At 36.8% G+C, this 17,202-nt stretch overlaps 1 protein-coding gene across 1 annotated transcript in view; it reads left to right on the forward strand.

The window, feature by feature from the left end:
• The window catches only part of CPS1 (carbamoyl-phosphate synthase 1), a 130,171-nt gene that overhangs the window by 71,070 nt on the left and 41,899 nt on the right, over positions 1-17,202 (forward strand). Inside the window, exons 22-23 of the mRNA XM_015539236.2 lie at positions 15,266-15,407; positions 16,727-16,792. Of these exons, the coding sequence (XP_015394722.2) occupies positions 15,266-15,407; positions 16,727-16,792 (208 nt within the window). The remainder of the gene's footprint in view (positions 1-15,265; positions 15,408-16,726; positions 16,793-17,202) is intronic.

Consider the following 17,202-nt stretch of genomic DNA (forward strand, 5'->3'; position numbering starts at 1 on the left):
TATGTATATACACACATATATACGTATGTGTGCATTCACACATATAATTGTATATATTATGGTTAGAGGTGTGGAAAGGTGAATTATAGACATTATGTATAAATCTGGGGGAAATAAGGTTACATGTCATAGACAGTTTAAAAAAAGGTTTATTTATTTTATTTCAAGAGAGAGAGCTTGAGCAGGGAAGGGGCAGAGAGCTGGAGAGAGGAAGAATCCCGAGCAGGCTCTGGGTTGTCAGCGCAGAGCTCAGTGTGGGGCTCAATCCCAAGAACTGTGAGATCATGACCTAAACCTAAATCAAGAGTCAGACGTTTAACCAACCGAGCCACCTGGGTGCCCTTACACTTTCAATGTAGTAACAGTAGTCCATAAAGGGATAGTTGTCCCATCACTGTAGAACTAGCACATATGATAAGTTTCACCTATGTTAGGAAGTAATAGACAAGCACAGGTACACAGATCTCTCAGTTGAACCCCTTTTGCTGTAAGGAAGGAAGGAAGTCAACTATAAGAAAGCTTTTTTTTGTAAGCAGGGACTATTTCAGGATACAATACTCCAAACATTTTTATTTATAATATCACATGGGAGTAGCAATTTTAGATTGAAAGACAGTAATGACGCCTAAAAAAAAGCAACATGAACAGGCAAGAAAAAAAATGTGAGGGTGCTGATTACCAGCTTCGAGCAACTGCTTATCTTCTGCCTGTAACTATTTTTAATTTCTTTATTTTCTTATTTTGATTTTTGGGTGCTTTAACTATTTCTGATTGACCTATCAAAAGGAAACTGTTTTCGTCCAATTTAGATGTTTAAAAATAGGGTCTATGACCATTGACATACAGTTTATATCATGTAAATATAGGAGGCTAAGATTTGGATCTATTTCTCCATTAATTGTCGACACAAATTTAATTTACTATGGATTAAAGTATGAATTGTTCAGAAATTGCTTTTGTCTAATATCCTATAGGCTTCTTTTTTAATGTTTTAATTCTGATAACATTAATATTCTCTTCCCCCTTCACTGCCACTTACTGCTACATTCAATGTAGGAAAAAAGAGGAAAGTGTGCTTTTGAAGGGTCCAATTTTCATCTGAACATCACTGTGTTCAGTGTGATAAACTGTGTCCATTGGCGAGTGCTGAAAAATCATAGGTGTGCCTATTGCTTAGGAAAACAATCTAGGGCAAACCTGGTGAGTTCCACTTGGGCATTCAAGTGCTAAATTGAGCTCAGTAAAGTTGGCCATTTCCCTGCAGCCACAAACTTCTGGCAGATGTAATAATGCAGGTGTCACCTTAGCTGGAACACTCCCTTTGAATGTCCTCTCCTACACATGTTAGTTTCTATTGACTTTTTATTTAACTTGCTCACGAGGCATGGCAAAACCAGACAGGAACATTTTGCGCTTATATTTGATTAAAGTTTTTCGGGGGGGAAAGTGTCACCAAAAAGTTGTTAAAACTTGTATGTAAGACAGAGAAATGTCAGTACTTCACTCTCTAAAGGTAATTTACATTTTCTGATAGAAAAAAATGAATAATGAACAACTTTCATCTTAAAGGATACTAGATACAGAAATAACTTAGGGAAAGAAATATATATATTTCCTTACATATGACATATAATTAATTGCATGTTATAATTTTGATGATACCTCACTATGACATATGCTTGTGATACCAATGACCATTTTCCCTACTCCAGTCTGTGGACATCCATATATATATTAAGTATGTGGGTATTTAATATTTTTAATGTATAATGAGATGGTGATGGTTGGACACTTTAGTGGAAACCGTTGATTTGATTTGCAATCAATGGGTATGTCCTGTGACCTCACTGCCAACTCACACTATCTTTCTGAGTCTCAGTTTCACTGTAGTAAAAAAAAAAAAAAAAAATACTCCCCTCTTAATTTACTGGGAGGCTGTGCAACTAAGATGAATATATGATATATTATGTATGAAGTGATTAACCCTAAAGGAAAACAACTTTATTATTTACTACGTATTACCATCCTACAATTTTAGTCATCATACCCTAAACAACTTATCTAATAAACTTATTCAAGAATACTAAAAACTCTTACATAAAAGAGGTTGTTTTTTTTTTTTTTCTATGTAAAAGAGGAGTATTACTGTGGGAATTTCCATGCCTCTGTGAACTAATGCCAAGAATACATTTTATTTTTAATTCATTTTATGTTCCATGTGATATTTTAGGTGACGTCATAGATTTCATAGGCCTTCACTAATTTTTTAACTAATCATTTATTGAATCAGATATAGAGTAAAAGCTTACATCAAATACTAATGTTCTGAGAATCTTAATTGAATTCACTATTTAAATAGTGTTTACATATGTGTATTTTGAAAGTGGGAGAGAGAACTTGATTCTATCACGGGCAAGATAAATGTTTTACCCAAACTGTTTCAGAGTGATATTTAGATAATTCACAAGATGAATATTATATATTTTGTGTGTATTGATTCTTAAACGTTTGATAGTTCAAAAATCTTAAGTTGACTTAAAATAACATATAGTCATAATTAGCATGTATGTGCCTCTTAATAGTCAAGAATTAATAGATTCTATCCCTATGTCAATATTTCTGATTTCAGCATGATGAGTTATATATTTTCTTGATGGCAGTTCTCTTTATTAGGAGCTCTTATTGGACCGTATGGTATTTGTTCAGCTACTCAGTCATTATATTTATTGGGGACCTGCTATATGTAAGGCATGGTACTAGGCCCAGGGACATTTGTGAATGGATAATTGTTAGTCATTAACCTGCCTTCAATGGGTTTGTAATCTATTTTCAAAGATTAAATATATATACATGGTTATACATAAGGCAGATACTTTTAACAGATCAACTAGAGTCAGGAACACAAAGCTGGAAAAGTTAAGTAGAGGTTAAAATAAAAGTTCTAAGACCTTTGCAGAAGTTTTCTCATGTAAGGATCAATTTAAGGTTTCCTGGAAGGTGTGCATCCTCCTTCATATTTTATAAATGAAACAATGCCTCAGATGTTTAAGTAAATTTTCAAGATTTCAGAGGTAGTGCATGTTGGAGTCAGGATTTAAGTTCAGGACTTTCAGAATCCAAGGACAACATATATCCCTTCTATACATCACAAAATATATACTTCAATATATTCCAGTGCCATAGAAGCCAAGGAAAGAGAGGTTTTAACACAAAACAAATAAATATAGGAAGACACTTTCACCAATATTGCAGGGTTTAGGGAGAGCAGAGAGGGAAAGAATTGAGTAAGTCTACCAAATTTGATGATCCGGAGGAAGGACAGGAACTAGTCTATAAGGACCAAATATGCAAGAAGAAAGAGGTGACGGGAAAATGGATAAATTTTACTTAGGAAGTAACAAATTGTGTTTGCTCTTCTATTGTTATATTTCTATTATGTTTCATAAAAATGAGAATCTTACTATAAATAAATCAACTCTATGAACAGAAATTAAAGTGGATATTATCAGCTATGGTTCAATATAAGTAGCAGCTGGAACCACAGTTTCATTTCATTGTTTTGTAATTATTTGATGCATGCTAGTAACATCCTCCAATTAAACTGTAAGTTCCATCACAGCAAATTCCAAATATCATAAGGTCTTAGTAGACTTTTATTATAAATTTTTCTTACAAGGCTTTGTTGATTTGTGTGAACAAAGAATAAAGTTCACTATGCTGAGGTATAGCATCAACTCTGAAACAGATATGAATGGCTTCCAATTCTTTATTGATCATATATTTTCTTCGGCATTGGCATATGATGTCTTCCATCAAGTAAACACTCAAAAGCACCGGGGCACCTGGGTGGCTCTGTCAGTTAAGTGTCCGACTTCGGCTCGGGTCATGATCTCAGGGTTCATGAGTTCGAGCACCGCGTGGGGCTCAGCGCTGATAGCTCGGAGCCTGGAGCTTGCTTCAGATTCTGTGTCTCCCTCTCTCTCTGCCCCTCCCTCGGTCATGCGCTGTCTCTGTCTCTCTCTCAAAAATAAATATTAAACAAAAAAATTTAAAAAGAATATTACAAAAATATTTGTGTGATAAGATGCCCATGAAATAAATGAATAAATATTCTTGGGAGAAAGTGAAAATCATAATTTCTTAGTCATGGCAAAGAAGGGAAGTTGGAGTACGGGAAAACGTGTTTATAGTTCCTAGTTGCTCCAAGAGACTCACAAAATGATGGCCTGAAAAACATATAGTCTAAGATATACACTCACTGTGTTGGAAGACATTGTAAATCAGCATCTCTACACTTTCATTCTTTTAAGTGACTGCATATCTACTGTTTAGGTAGGAATACTTCAAATAAACTGTTTTCTAATAACAGGGGGTTTATCTCATTGTTTTATATTATCAAATAGAGATTGTATATACTGGAAGCATTATAATTCCTGTCTGGGCATGAAAAAAAATCTCGATGGTCCCTTGAGAACAGGCCAAAATTATATTTTTTATTAAAAACAAAGAACTATCTAGAACTTTCAATATTGCAGATGTTTTTAAAAATTTTTGTGAAAAATGTTCACAAGTATTTACAATGGTAATGAAGTTTCTAATTTAATTAACCAGCAAGAAGGTTAAGGCAAAAAATACAGACTAACAATATTTATAATACAGGGATCCGTATTTCTCTGGTGACCTTAAATGCATTTCTGTTACAATACAGGTAGAAAATACCACTATTCTATTTTTGTGGATGGTGAAACTGAGTCACATCGAGGCGTGTGTCATAGTACATGTCACACCAGTCAGGAGAAAGCAAGGAATCTAGCCCAGGGCTTCTGCCTGCGGTTCTAATCACTAACCCTTTTCAAAAGCTTCTTTTTAGAGATATGACTTTTAAATCAGACAGCTGGAGATCAGTTCCTCCTTAGCTGTCAACTTGTGAGCTGTGTGTTTTCCTCTCTGAATCCTTGACCTCACTTAGAGCAGAAGCTTTGTAAGAGATGTGCCCTTCTCTAGAACTCTTGTGGGGAAAACACAGGGGCCTGGCAGGGAGAAAGCCCTGGTGAGTCACCTTTAAAAAAATATAAGCAGAATTTTCAAGGATATGGAGACCCGGGATAAGGGTTTTCCTTTTACATTTTGCCATATTTCAAATAAAAGGCTGTATACATATGCACACATACACATCCATTTAATCTTTCTTTAAATAAGAGGTAAACACCTCATCCTCTATGTTAACGCAGGTCAGTGAAAAGCACCTGATGTATACAATGGAAATGACCTTTACACAAAATAATCTACCTCCGCGGTAGTTATAGAAGCTAGATAATCAATCACTCAACGACCCCCCCCGAAATTTTTCATCTGTTATTCATACCTGAAATGTCTTTATGGAGACATCAAGCCTCTGAGGCAGCCCTTGAAGGTGAAGTACATGATTGCTGGCCTGAGGAGCATAGGGTGGTGGCCGTGCTTCCTGACAGCGTAGAAAATGTTTGGGTGCACATGCTCTCCAGAAGATCAGTTGTTATTTGCAGGGAGTACACAGTGTGGTGGCCCTCATGGCCTCAAGGCATAGATACATAAGAATGTTGCAGAGGAGGGAAAAGTCTGTGAAACGCTGAGGTGCTGGGGCCTAAGGTAGGTGACTTAGCGGTTGTGTTCTGATTAACTGCTCTTCCTGCTTTCCCCCCTCCTTCTCTTCCTCTCTCTCCTTTCTTGGACCAGCTCTTCCCCTTCTTCCTTATCCCCTGGCATTTGCACTTACGAAGCACTTATTACCTGCTTGGCCCGGTGATAGCAGTTCACGTGTTAATCATTTCATCTGGTTGATGTGATTGTTTTTCTCAGCAGAGTTGGAGCCTGACTCTAGATTTGGCCAGTGATACATACCTAAGGTTGAAACAGGCAGTTTCCCTGTTCAACACAATGATAATAATGTAATCATGTCATGTAATGTCATGTCATGTAGTCACATCAGTATTAGTGTGGCCATGGTGACATTACAGATACCACCTCAAACCCTACCCTACCACACCTGCTCTTTAGCTATTGGACCCACTTAATGGACCATCTTTGCTCTAGGCATCTTGAAAGGAGAGCAACTCAATTTGCTCTTGAGTATATTCATTAGCATGAACTAAATGAGACTTTTTGCTGTCATGGGTGGTAATGATTATGTTTATGTCTTCTTCTGGAAAATACTCGGTGATAAAGATTTTTGATTTCCATGTAGGTAGTGATCCTCAAATTAACATAGATCTGATGTGACATGTCATCAGGAATTTACTTCTAGAATTTTTCCACATCTTCCTAGAAATGACTTTCCATTAGGAAAAGGCTTTCTAGAAAAGGCTTTTTTGCTCATTAAGAACTAGAAAAATTTGATCAAAAATTACTTCTATGTATGTTACATTTAGCAAGAAAACAAAATCTATGCAGTGTTTATTGGTAGCTAGGCTTCGGTTAAGTGATTTATTTTAATTAGATTCTAAGTAATAGTTTCTAGAAGTCAAAGAAAGTTATATATTGAAAGTTGTACATTTGTTGTGTGGAACAACACACATGATAGTTGGAAAGCTATTCTACGGAAACATGACTTGCTTTAAACAAAGGTAATTGAGAGGTTTTAAAATATAGGGCTTTCAAATAAATTTATTTGTGAAATAACAGATTTTCAAACCTCAAAGAATGCTTGTTTAATCTCAGCTTTCTACTGAGGCCTTGTACAGCATTTATTTTTGTTTGTTGGATTTAAATTCTGGACCCATAAGAAACCTATATTTATGGGAAAATCCAGGATTTTGCTTACTGTATACATCTTAATTTGGGGGAAAGAGTATATTGAATGGATTTCAAATTATAAGTAAATGTATTAATCAGAAATAACAGAAGCAATATTCCATAGTATGTACTTCTCCCTTTAGTTCAGTCTGATCAGGTGAAGGCTGTTTGATTAATAAAAGCATGCTGTTTTGAACATAACAGAACACACTCTTTTTAAAAAAAATTTTAACATTTATTTATTTTTGAAAGATAGAGAGAGACAGAGCACGAGTGAGGGAGGGGCAGCTAGGAAGACACAGAATTGGAAGCAGGCTCCAGGCTCTGAGCTGTCAGCACAGAGCCTGACATAGGACTCAACTCCATGAACGGTGAGATCATGACCTGAGCTGAAGCCAGAAGCTTAACTGAGCCACCCAGGTGCCCCAGAATACTTTTTTTAATGTTTATTTTTGAAAGAGAGAGAGACAGAGAGTAGAGTGAATGAGGGGCAGAGAGAGAGGGAGACACAGAATCTGAAGCAAGCTCCAGGTTCTGAGCTGTTAGCACAGAGTCTGACGTGGGACTTTAACTCACGAACCCTGAGATCATGACCTGAGCTGAAGTCAGATGTTTAACTGACTGAGCCACCCAGGTGCCCCAGAACACTTTCTTTTACACTAATAGAAGTGACTTACTACCGTGACAGGGTGGTTTCCACCTATTTTTCATCATTACCAAATCTATGGCAGAGAATAAGAGTCACAGCATTGTCAACTAGGAATCAGTGAGATATAAAATGTGATTTATTGTGGCTCAAGAATTACAAGAAACCTATGTTAGGTAATTTTCCCCATTATTATTACTTGGTATTCATAGAAAATAATCATGATATTATAGTCAGTAGTATATAAGTGGTCTTACCAGATTGAAAGTAATACCACAATATTTCTGGATTATTGGGGTCACTAGAGATGAGTAAAAAAATGAACATAAGATTCATAAATTAAAAATTGCCTACTTAAAAATATCTACGGTATCAATTGCTTTATAAGCTTTTCCTCTGGAGGATTCTGTTGTTTTTAGTAGCCTTTAAGGTGAAATGCAGTTTTAAGTGCATCATCCCTTGAAAATGAACACCTGGGATCGTGTAGCATTTTTGCAGTGGTGCTAAGTGGACCCAGATCCTAACAGATAGTTTTCCTGATGGCGTGCTTTCAACATGAACATTGGACCCAGGTATTGTTTGTCCTGTAGATGAGAGGTAAAGATCAAGGTTTTCTTTAATTTCTCCAAATACCTCACTGCTATACAGAAACAAAACACAGTGCTTTCAAAAATTCGGAGAAAATTGTAGTATTCACCCAATTGCCTAGGTTTCATCCTTTTGCTTTTCTAAATACTACCGCTGCTTTTGAAAAAAATGTCTTTTGCATTTCTCTTTTTTTTAATGTTTGTTTATGTTTGAGACAGAGCATGAGTGGGGGAGGGGCAGAGAGAGAGAGAGAGAGAGAGAGAGAGAGAGAGAGAGAGAGAATCCGAGTGAGTCTCCAGGCTCTGAGCTGTCAGCACAGAGCCTGATGTGGGCCTGAACTTACAGACTGTGAGATCATGACCTGAGCTGAAGTCGGGTGCTTAACCAATTGAGCCACCCAGGTGCCCCTCTTTTGCATTTCTCTTAAGGAAAGAGGTAACAGCCTGTCTTTTTGAAAGAAAAGATGAGAGGACAAATAACTTCACCCCCGATTGCATGATTGTGATTGTGGCATGGTCTCAAACCTGTGAAGTGCCAAAAATAATCCGCAAAGCCATGCAAAACTGAGGGAGACGCTGACGTGAGGGTGTTGGGGTAGAGAACATGTGCCTTAACTCAGTTTTCTGTCCTTAAAGCAGGTGTAGTTACAGAGCATCAGGCCCTAGCGCTTCTCTCAGCTTCTGCCTTTTAGGGGATTTTTAAAAAGAAGATAATAATAAAATCGCAAGCCCATCCCATAATTGTAGGCCAAGTGGAGTGCTCATTTTCACATTAGAGCTTGTGCAATCTGGAGGGAAATTTGTTTAGTATTACTTGTGAGTTGGTGGATCAGATAAAAGCCAGTCAAGTGGAAGAGAGGACTGTGTGAAGTGTGCTGGGTCCCCTGGTAATTGTGATGCTGCAGGCGTTTCACCAGTCAGTTAATAGATTTCCCCAGTTCCTTTATGCCAGGTGAAAATTTCCTCATTAAGGGGAATTTATTCCATTTCCTTTTATCATTTATTATTGAAGACTAAGTGTGAGTGGAGGAAGTTTCGGAGATGACAGGGTAGAATTTTAAACAACAACAACAACAAAATCTACATTGGAAGTCGGGGAGAGAGAGAGAGAGAAAGAGAGGGGGAGAGAGAGAGAGAGAGAGAGAGAGAGAGGAGAGAGAGAGGAGAAAGGCTCCTATTGTTTATACAACCAGAGAACGCAGCAGAGACTTGCCTCGGTAGAGGCTGAGCCATGCTGTCTCACCACTAAAAGATTATGGCAGGGAATGTAAAAGTCTGATTGTTTTGAAGATGTTCCTCCCCCTCCAAAATTTCAGAACTGTCATTTTGTGCTGCTAAGTGGAGAGGAACTAGAGATTTTGAAAAGGCCAGCATCACAGCTATTTGGTGTTTCTTTGTTTTATTGTTTAGATGCTATTATGCAATGATGAAAGTGTAACTTTTGAAGAGTTTGCCCTTGAACGCTGAAGGCAAGGAAAGCTGGAAGGGGAAAGACGAGTTATATCTGTAGCAAGCTTTAGAGGACACAGTGAAGATAAACACAAACATACTAGTACACACAAATGTGTGTACCTGATAATAGGATAATTTATTGTGCATATTTTAAAAACGTGCACTTTACGGGGCGCCTGGGTGGCGCAGTCGGTTAAGCGTCCGACTTCAGCCAGGTCACGATCTCGCGGTCCGTGAGTTCGAGCCCCGCGTCAGGCTCTGTGCTGACAGCTGAGCCTGGAGCCTGTTTCCGATTCTGTGTCTCCCTCTCTCTCTGCCCCTCCCCCGTTCATGCTCTGTCTCTCTCTGTCCCAAAAATAAATAAAAAAAAAAAAAAAAACAAAAAACGTTGAAAAAAAAATAAAAACGTGCACTTTTGTGCAATGTGCCCCATTCAGCTGATCACATTTCTTGCTTGGGATAATGCTCCCTTGATTTACAATATAATATAAATGGAGCATTCCCTATTGAGGCTTCAAAAGGCAGTCTTGAATTACAAATTCAGCATTTATATTTCTTTTAGTAATTATTCTATTTTGAGTTTGTTCCAAATTAAGGTTTTTATTTTCCTTTTGAAAAATAGAAATATTATATCCCTGTCTCACTAAAATAAGCTTTCATCTAACTTGATTTTTCAAAAAAATCTCGCTCTGATGGAAGTTCTTTTTAGCAGGCAAAATGGAAGACAGCCCAATATGGGCAGATAAAGACAAGGAACATGTGTCTGAATCTCCACATTGTTAAATGAGCTTTATGTTCACTTAAGATTATTCATCTTGCATTTGACTCTGAAGAGGTTTAACCTTATCTAAATCACTGGCCCAAAGCTAATGAATCGTGTCTTCAAACTGTCTCTTCTTTTATTTTATTATAATGGGACTCAAAATAAAATTTTGTATCGGAACAAGTAGGGAATAAAGTCAATTTTCTTCCATATGTAATCACATGCCAGCCAGCTTTGTGTTATGCAAAAGCAGCAGAGAAAGTGAATGAGGGAAATGTAGAGAGGGAGGCAAGCCACTTCCTGTCTTGGTATTCTGCATATCCAGGAGTATTAGGGTAGCACGGAATGTGGGAAGGGACCTACGTTATCCATGTCTTTGTGATTGCCAGGGTGGGTCAGAATCAACATGTATTTTCTCAATGAGGATTGGGAAGTGTTTCGCACTATTTTACGAACATGTCTGAAGAGCAGAAATTAATAACCAGAGAGATTATAAATAAAATACTATAGAAGATACATCACTTTGAATTTCATATGAACATACCTACCCAATATTTGCATTCAAATGAAAATAGATGAACGTGATTATATTCATATACTATTCCAATTCAATACACCCTAATTTTCAAGACATTTAAAAACATCATAGCATGCTGTTGGTCTAGCTGTTTGAATATTGAGCAAAAGTTAAAGCTGTTTTGGACTCACCAAGAAAATATTCTGCGAATCAGCTTGTGAGCTTGAAACATGCACTCTGCAAGTTTAGCTTGATAAAGCTGTTTTGGAAATCTCACCGGGTGAATTGAGGGGACGCCTATGGAGAGGTAGTTTTCAACCCCATTCCAAAATTCTATCATTTGTGATTCATTATTCCATGTTGCCGTTGCTCTTCTTGGGCGTCCCCTTTACATAATGAAAACTCTCTGGGGTGGGGATTCTATGTCGAGTAGTAATGATTGAGTTAGTCTTGTGACAGATAGCTGTTTTGTTGTTTTTTTTTTCCCACCAGAACTGAGCACAGAATTAATTTACTGTCCTTTTTTATGCACAAGGCCAATTCTATCAATCAGTCTTCCTTTTTTCTTTTTTTTCTTTCTTTTTATTTGCTTGTTGGTAAGAGTCCAATTTTATTTGGTGAGTCGGGGAGGAAGACTTTGCATGTTTGCTGGAGATGTCTTTATATGCTCTCTTGGACTCTTTTCGTGGAAAAGAATAAGACGAATTATGCATATTTCAGCAATAGAAAAGACTGCATTGCTGAATGTGGACAAAACAAATGCAAATTTATTTCATCCCTAATAGAAATGTGAGGAATCTAAATGGTTTCTTTTTTTGTTTGTTTAATACCATTATTTATAGTTTTCATTTGAAGCAATATAGCAACCTTTGAAGAATTGACTGATATTCTGTATAAGAAGAAATAAAAATAAATCATTCAAGACAAGGGAAAAAATAGAAAAACATGACCAAAGGAGCTAAAGACGAATATATTACTTCTGGTTATCTTTGGACTTGGAGGACTTGCATTTTTGCTAGTCCATAGTCATAATTACAGGTGTGATGGCTCTTTTAAGGCATGTTTCTTTAAGTGTGTCTGGACTGCTGCTATTCAGGGTTAGGATTTAGTCATTTAAGTTAGTGTGGTTGTTGATGTAGTACCATAATATGGGTTTTGCTTCAAATAGTTATTGCAATAATAAAGAAATGTCTTACTGAAGATCTGTTTATTCTTAATTTTTCTTTTACTGCTATCTCACAATTATAGGAAAATGCCCTAGCAAGTATCTAGAAAAATCTAAGGGTAAAAATTGGCTTAATGTGATGTGTACAGCATTTCTCCGTGTAACTCAAGCTTCATACTTACATTTTAAGCAAAATTGCAGGTCACAGAGCAGATGGGTAGACTTTCACCATGCAGGTAAACATTAATATGATTTATCTTTCGCAAAACTCACAATTAAATATATTTATTTCAAAAGAACATCATGCATAGTTCTAACTTAGAAAGTAGCTTATTTATCAAGCACTTCCACTTTGAGGCTGAATGCATACTTGCACGTAAACAAATGAGCAATTGGTTTAGGAACATAATCTTGGCAAGAAAAGTGAAAATATCTGTTTCCAAAGCAAATAGCAACAAACAAATTATTCTTTGCTTTTGTCTCAAAATGTTTTCTTTTTTGCAATAACTAAAGATAAACACCAGAAAGTTGGGTGTTTTCAAAAGCCCTAGGAGCTCAGCCGTCATCTCTTGGGGAAGGCCTTTGCAGACTTCTCCAGTGCTGTGGGACCATTTCCCCCGAGCCACAGCCTTCTCGTCTCTACATTCCTCGATGGCACCTCTCACCGTGCAGACACATCTATGGCTATTTGTTTGCCTTCTAATATACTCTGACCTCTCTGAATGTAGAGATTCGATACTTTATCACTCCATCATTAAAGTAGGTAGCACAGAGCCCTAGACACAGCACATGTTCACTGTGTTAAAGCACACGTGTAAGGATGACAATGAATGACATTGCCCTACCTTCACCATTCATGATTTCCTCCTAACTACAAATCCTCCATATGTTTTCTATACCTGCCATGCCGATCACTGTCTCAAATCATTGCAGATGCAGTTGCCCTTGCCTATAGTACATCTGTCAACTCTTTCATCCATATGAAGCTGAACTTTATGGCTCTGTTCTCATCCCTCTACTGCCGTAGTATTTCTCAACCAGATTCGCTCACACTGTTATCTCTTTTCTCTGACCTCACATTGCACCACATAGCTTATCTCTCCATAAAATGTCTCGAATCACTCTCTATCATTCCATTATCTCAAATATTGTTTTGTATCTTCATGAGCAGCACTGTCTAGTAGAAATTTCTGTGATGATGAAATATTCTGTAATCTGCACCATCCAATGCAGTCACCACTAGCCATGTATAGCTATTGAACACTTGAAATTTGGCTAGTGCAATTGTGAATCTAAATGTTAATTAAAAAAATTTTAATTAATTACATTGAAATTAAACATTCACATGTGGCTAGTTGCCACCATATTGGACAGCATAGTTATAGAACATGAAGCACAATGCGTGGCACACATAGCAAGTGACTGCTAATAATCAGATTATAATCAAGAATTTGACAGGAAAATGTGTTGCTCTGGGAGAATGTTTATCAAATACTTGGGAAGATTAAAAAATCAAAATGAGAATAGAAAAAGGAGACATTAAATTTATTGGGAGAAATAATTAATTAACTTGAGATACAGAAGGAAATTTAAGGGCCAAAGAAAAAGCAAATTGAGTAGAACAAAACATAGCTGCAAAAATCCAAACTAATACTGATATCCAACAGCCAGAGAAATAGCTATTAAATATATGAGCTTGATTCTCTCTTCTCTAATCTAAACTCAGAATATAATTAATTAAAGAAGATTGAAGAATAGAATGAACAAAATTCAGTAGATTTAATTCAACTGTATGCTATTAGCAGAATTTCAGTGAAAATGTTTTATTTATTATTACATCTTCTGAGAACACACCGTTATATTTTAATTTCATTGTATTGACTATAAAAGTGTTATAATTGAATTTTATTGTATTGACTATTGCTTGAAATAGCTGATCCATAGCTACTTAGTTATACTTTTATAGAACTATTTTATTCTTCTGTGCCTTGGTTCTTTACAAGTTATTTTTTTGTACACTTTGAATTATAGTTATAAGGTGATTTCAATAACTCTGTCTCTTTTATAAAAGCTATAGAAGTCCAGTTTCCCTTTTCCATTTAATAAATATTTGTTGAATGCTGTCTGGGGGCCAGTCTACAGATCAGTGGGAATGATCTGGTAAATGAGCCAAACGTATTCTTTGTCATTGCGGAATGTGAATCTAGCATAAAAAAAAATTTGGATGGTGAATAAAAGCTAACAAACATAAAAAATATTGGTGACATTGATATGCTAAACAGTATGGTTCCAACTATGCTCCTGGCTCCGAGCAAATCAATCAGTGAAGAGTCCAGAAAGATCAGTGGGTGAGGGCAAACTGAGAAGTCTTCATGGATGAAACTTGGCTTTTAAGTTTACCTATAAAGACTGGCTGGGAGTTGGAGAGCAGTTGGGTAGGTAAAAGGAATGTCAAAGGCATTCGAGGTGAGAGAAACAATACAAATACAGTCTATACTATGGAAATGAGCATCAGGAAAGTGAGGAGACAAATCTAACTTGGATGGGAAATAATCATAAAACCAGAGAACTATCTTGTCAACATAGACAGATATATGATATTAGTAAAGAGAGGCAGTTTATGGAAAGGATACCCAGTCTGATGCAATGTTGGATGCCCAGGTATACATGGCTTCTCAAAGATCCTATACATGGAAACCTGGAGCATCAGTCAGACATTAGAGAAGGAGATACAGATTTGGGAATTATTAACTACTTATGTTGCTTGAGCCAGTGGCAGTGGTTAAGTTTAGAGGGAGAGTGAAGGTAGCCAGGCCTTTGGTCTTAAATCAGGTAACAAAAGATAGGAACTTGAGCGGGGGGTACCAAAAAACCAGAAAAACAGTAAGTCATTTTTGTGAGTAGTATGAGTAATAAAGTTGGGTGAGAAGCAACTTACCCGAGCCAGAGGAAGACATCTTTAAAGAATGGAACACTAAGCAGGTCATATGCTGACAGGTTAAGGAGATGAAACTTGAGAAAAGCCTCTTGGACTTAGTAAGAGGAAGGTCCATGATTATTTTGAAAAAGGAAAGTCATTAAGACAGAAAATGCAGAAGCGATTTCCAGGAAGTAAGAAGAGAAGAGGGTGCATGGGTGTAAAAGTAGGAAACCACATGTCTGACAAGGTGAAAATATCATTGAAAATACTAGATTTCATAGAGGCTGGAAGATTTAGTGGGTTATTTACTTGTGTATGTTTAAAAGATCTCAACACTTTGAAGATGGAAAATAAGGAGCCTTTGGTGTTTTTGAAATTGAACAGTTCACTAGTCCTTACTGTGTTTGTTCTAAACTTGAATCTCTCTTTTTCATTAACTCCTAGTGAGTCCATTACAGAAGAAACCCTGAAAAAGGCAAAGGAGATTGGGTTCTCAGACAAGCAGATTTCAAAATGCCTCGGGCTGACTGAGGCCCAGACAAGGGAGCTGAGGCTAAAGAAAAACATCCACCCTTGGGTTAAACAGGTAAAGGAATTTCCCTTTCCTCACAGGGTGAAATGTAGGCACCCACTCATAGAGCCATTGCCAGTATAAAGAGGGGTGGAATTCAGAAGTGATTCTACTTGTCCAGTCAATGCCCATGATCCCACCAGTTTTATTCAGCACAGGTTTGATATAAGCTTAAAAGGGAAAGGTTGAAGGGGCACTGGGACGCAAAGGTAGGACTGAGTACGTGGTTTTCTCTGCCTAAATGAAAAAAAAATCAAAGTGACCTCTCCTTTACTTTTTGACCTCTGTGCAGATATATCTGCAATAAGATAAATCCTTAGTGTAATAGAAGGACTTGAAATCCCCTAGCATGGTGGCTGACCTCTTGAAAAGAATAGTTATCTCTTTTGGCACTAACTTTTTACAGGGTAATACTTTATTTTAAGTGCCCCATCATTATGGTTCATTTAGTATTCATTGTGATAGGGTTGGGCATAGTGAGCTCATCTAGTATTCATGACAATCATACAAGAACTTTCATAGGTGTACCGTTGTGATTTTTTTTTTTTTTTTTTGGACTACAGTAGAAGGATGCCTTGGCTTAAAGTACCACCAGCTGGTTTTTGTCCTTTAAAATCATTGACTTTTCTCCATGTGCTCGGGGGCGGGGAGCGGAGGGGCACATGCCTTTGGTCTCAGGCTTGATGCAGAATATTTTCTATTCAGCAATTATCTTTCCTCCTTCTCACCTGCCTTACACTAGCTTGCCCTGTTGGCCCTGAATTCTTGCTCACTAAGCTAAGCTCCTGGCCTTTGAGAACTGAATTGATTTACTTTTTCAAAATATGTTCAATGAGACCTTGTCCCCTTCCCCTCTTCCCCATGCTTTATGGTATTTATGTCATTCCATTGCTCAGTGCCATTGGTAACTTAAATTCTATGCATTCATTTGCAGACCCAAAACATTCTTACATATAGGTCATTTTGCTCTGATTTGAGCTGCTTTAGATAGTTGTCTGGGTAAGTCTTCCTGGTAACTAGTTGACTATATAACGATTGTGTTATGTATGTGAGAAATACTACTGTAATGAATCACTGATGCTCTGGGTGTGTATTGTCATTTATTGCTCAAGTGATAACTAGATTACATCATTGTTCCTCCACCCCACCTCATTTTCAGAATTAGAAAGTAATTGAATTGTACTTACCTTTTTATTGTTTTTATATTTGACAATAAGAGGCCTTAAAGGAATACGAATGCAGCGCGGATTGTTTTACTCTTGAAAAAATATAACAAAGGGACTAAAATACCTATTTATTTATGTAATTATTTATTTATTTATATTTTCTTGCAGATTGATACACTGGCTGCAGAATACCCATCAGTAACAAACTACCTCTATGTTACCTACAATGGTCAGGTAGGAACTGCCAAATTGCTGTACGTAGAAAGCTCCAGATTTAGTAAATGGTCACCATGGGGAATATACATTTTCGTGGTTTTGGTTATCTAGTAATCTAGGTAACAAAAATGACATTATGTAGGTCAGATGTGATAATGTACTTCTATACTGACTTTTCAGAACTGCCTTAAAATGGTGAAATCAAACAAATACAACTAGAATAAGGATAATGGTTACATGAACATACAATTGTGATGTGTTCTCATGGCTATTTAATTAAAATATATTGAACTTATATTTTGTGAATAAGTAGAGTTTATACTTTATGCTTATGGATTCCCAGAGACTAATACAGTGCAGACATCAATAAGAGAAAGGATGAGAAAGATACATTCAGTGACAGGGCAAAGAGTTTAATTAGATTGAAG

This window comes from Panthera tigris, chromosome C1 (genome assembly GCF_018350195.1).
Source record: "Panthera tigris isolate Pti1 chromosome C1, P.tigris_Pti1_mat1.1, whole genome shotgun sequence".
NCBI lineage: Eukaryota > Metazoa > Chordata > Mammalia > Carnivora > Felidae > Panthera > Panthera tigris.